Consider the following 540-nt stretch of genomic DNA (forward strand, 5'->3'; position numbering starts at 1 on the left):
CACCTGCTTTTTTGGGGTTTTTTGGGGGCAAAAATAGCTTTTTCTGGAGGTTTTTGTTGCCGTCCCCGCGTAGGAGCCGGTGACGGTGCTGGGCCAGATCGGTTGTGACAGCAACGGGAAGCTCAACGCCAAATCGGTGGTGCTGGAGGGCGACCGAGAACGTTCCTCGGGTGGACAAATCCCTCTCGACCTCTCGGAGCTGAAGGAATATTCCCTCTTCCCCGGCCAGGTGCGGCCGCGGCATTTTTGGGGTGCGGGAGGGGAGCACCCCAGTTTTCCTCCCCCAAATTTTGAGCCCGACGCCATTTTCTCACCCGCCTTTAGATCGTGGCGCTGGAGGGGACCAACAGCACCGGGAAGAGGATGGTGGTCTCGAAGCTCTACGAGGTGACGGCGTGGCGTTACCGGCGTCCCATGAATGGGTTCGGGGCTGGTTTTGGGGTGAAAAATGAGGATTTTTGAGGCAATTTCTGTTTTTTCCGCAGGGGGTGCCCCTTCCCTTCCACACGCCGACGGAGCCGGCCCCAGGTGAGCCCCGAC

At 59.4% G+C, this 540-nt stretch overlaps 1 protein-coding gene across 1 annotated transcript in view; it reads left to right on the forward strand.

Moving 5' to 3' along the window:
- Positions 1-540, forward strand: part of POLA2 (polymerase (DNA directed), alpha 2, accessory subunit) — a gene marked incomplete at both ends in the record, with an annotated part of 6,060 nt that overhangs the window by 439 nt on the left and 5,081 nt on the right. Inside the window, 3 exon segments of the mRNA XM_009578196.1 lie at positions 50-229; positions 325-387; positions 486-528. Coding sequence (XP_009576491.1) covers positions 50-229; positions 325-387; positions 486-528 — 286 coding nt within the window.

This window comes from Fulmarus glacialis, unplaced genomic scaffold, assembly GCF_000690835.1.
Source record: "Fulmarus glacialis isolate BGI_N327 unplaced genomic scaffold, ASM69083v1 scaffold4315, whole genome shotgun sequence".
In the NCBI taxonomy this organism is placed as follows: Eukaryota; Metazoa; Chordata; class Aves; order Procellariiformes; family Procellariidae; genus Fulmarus; species Fulmarus glacialis.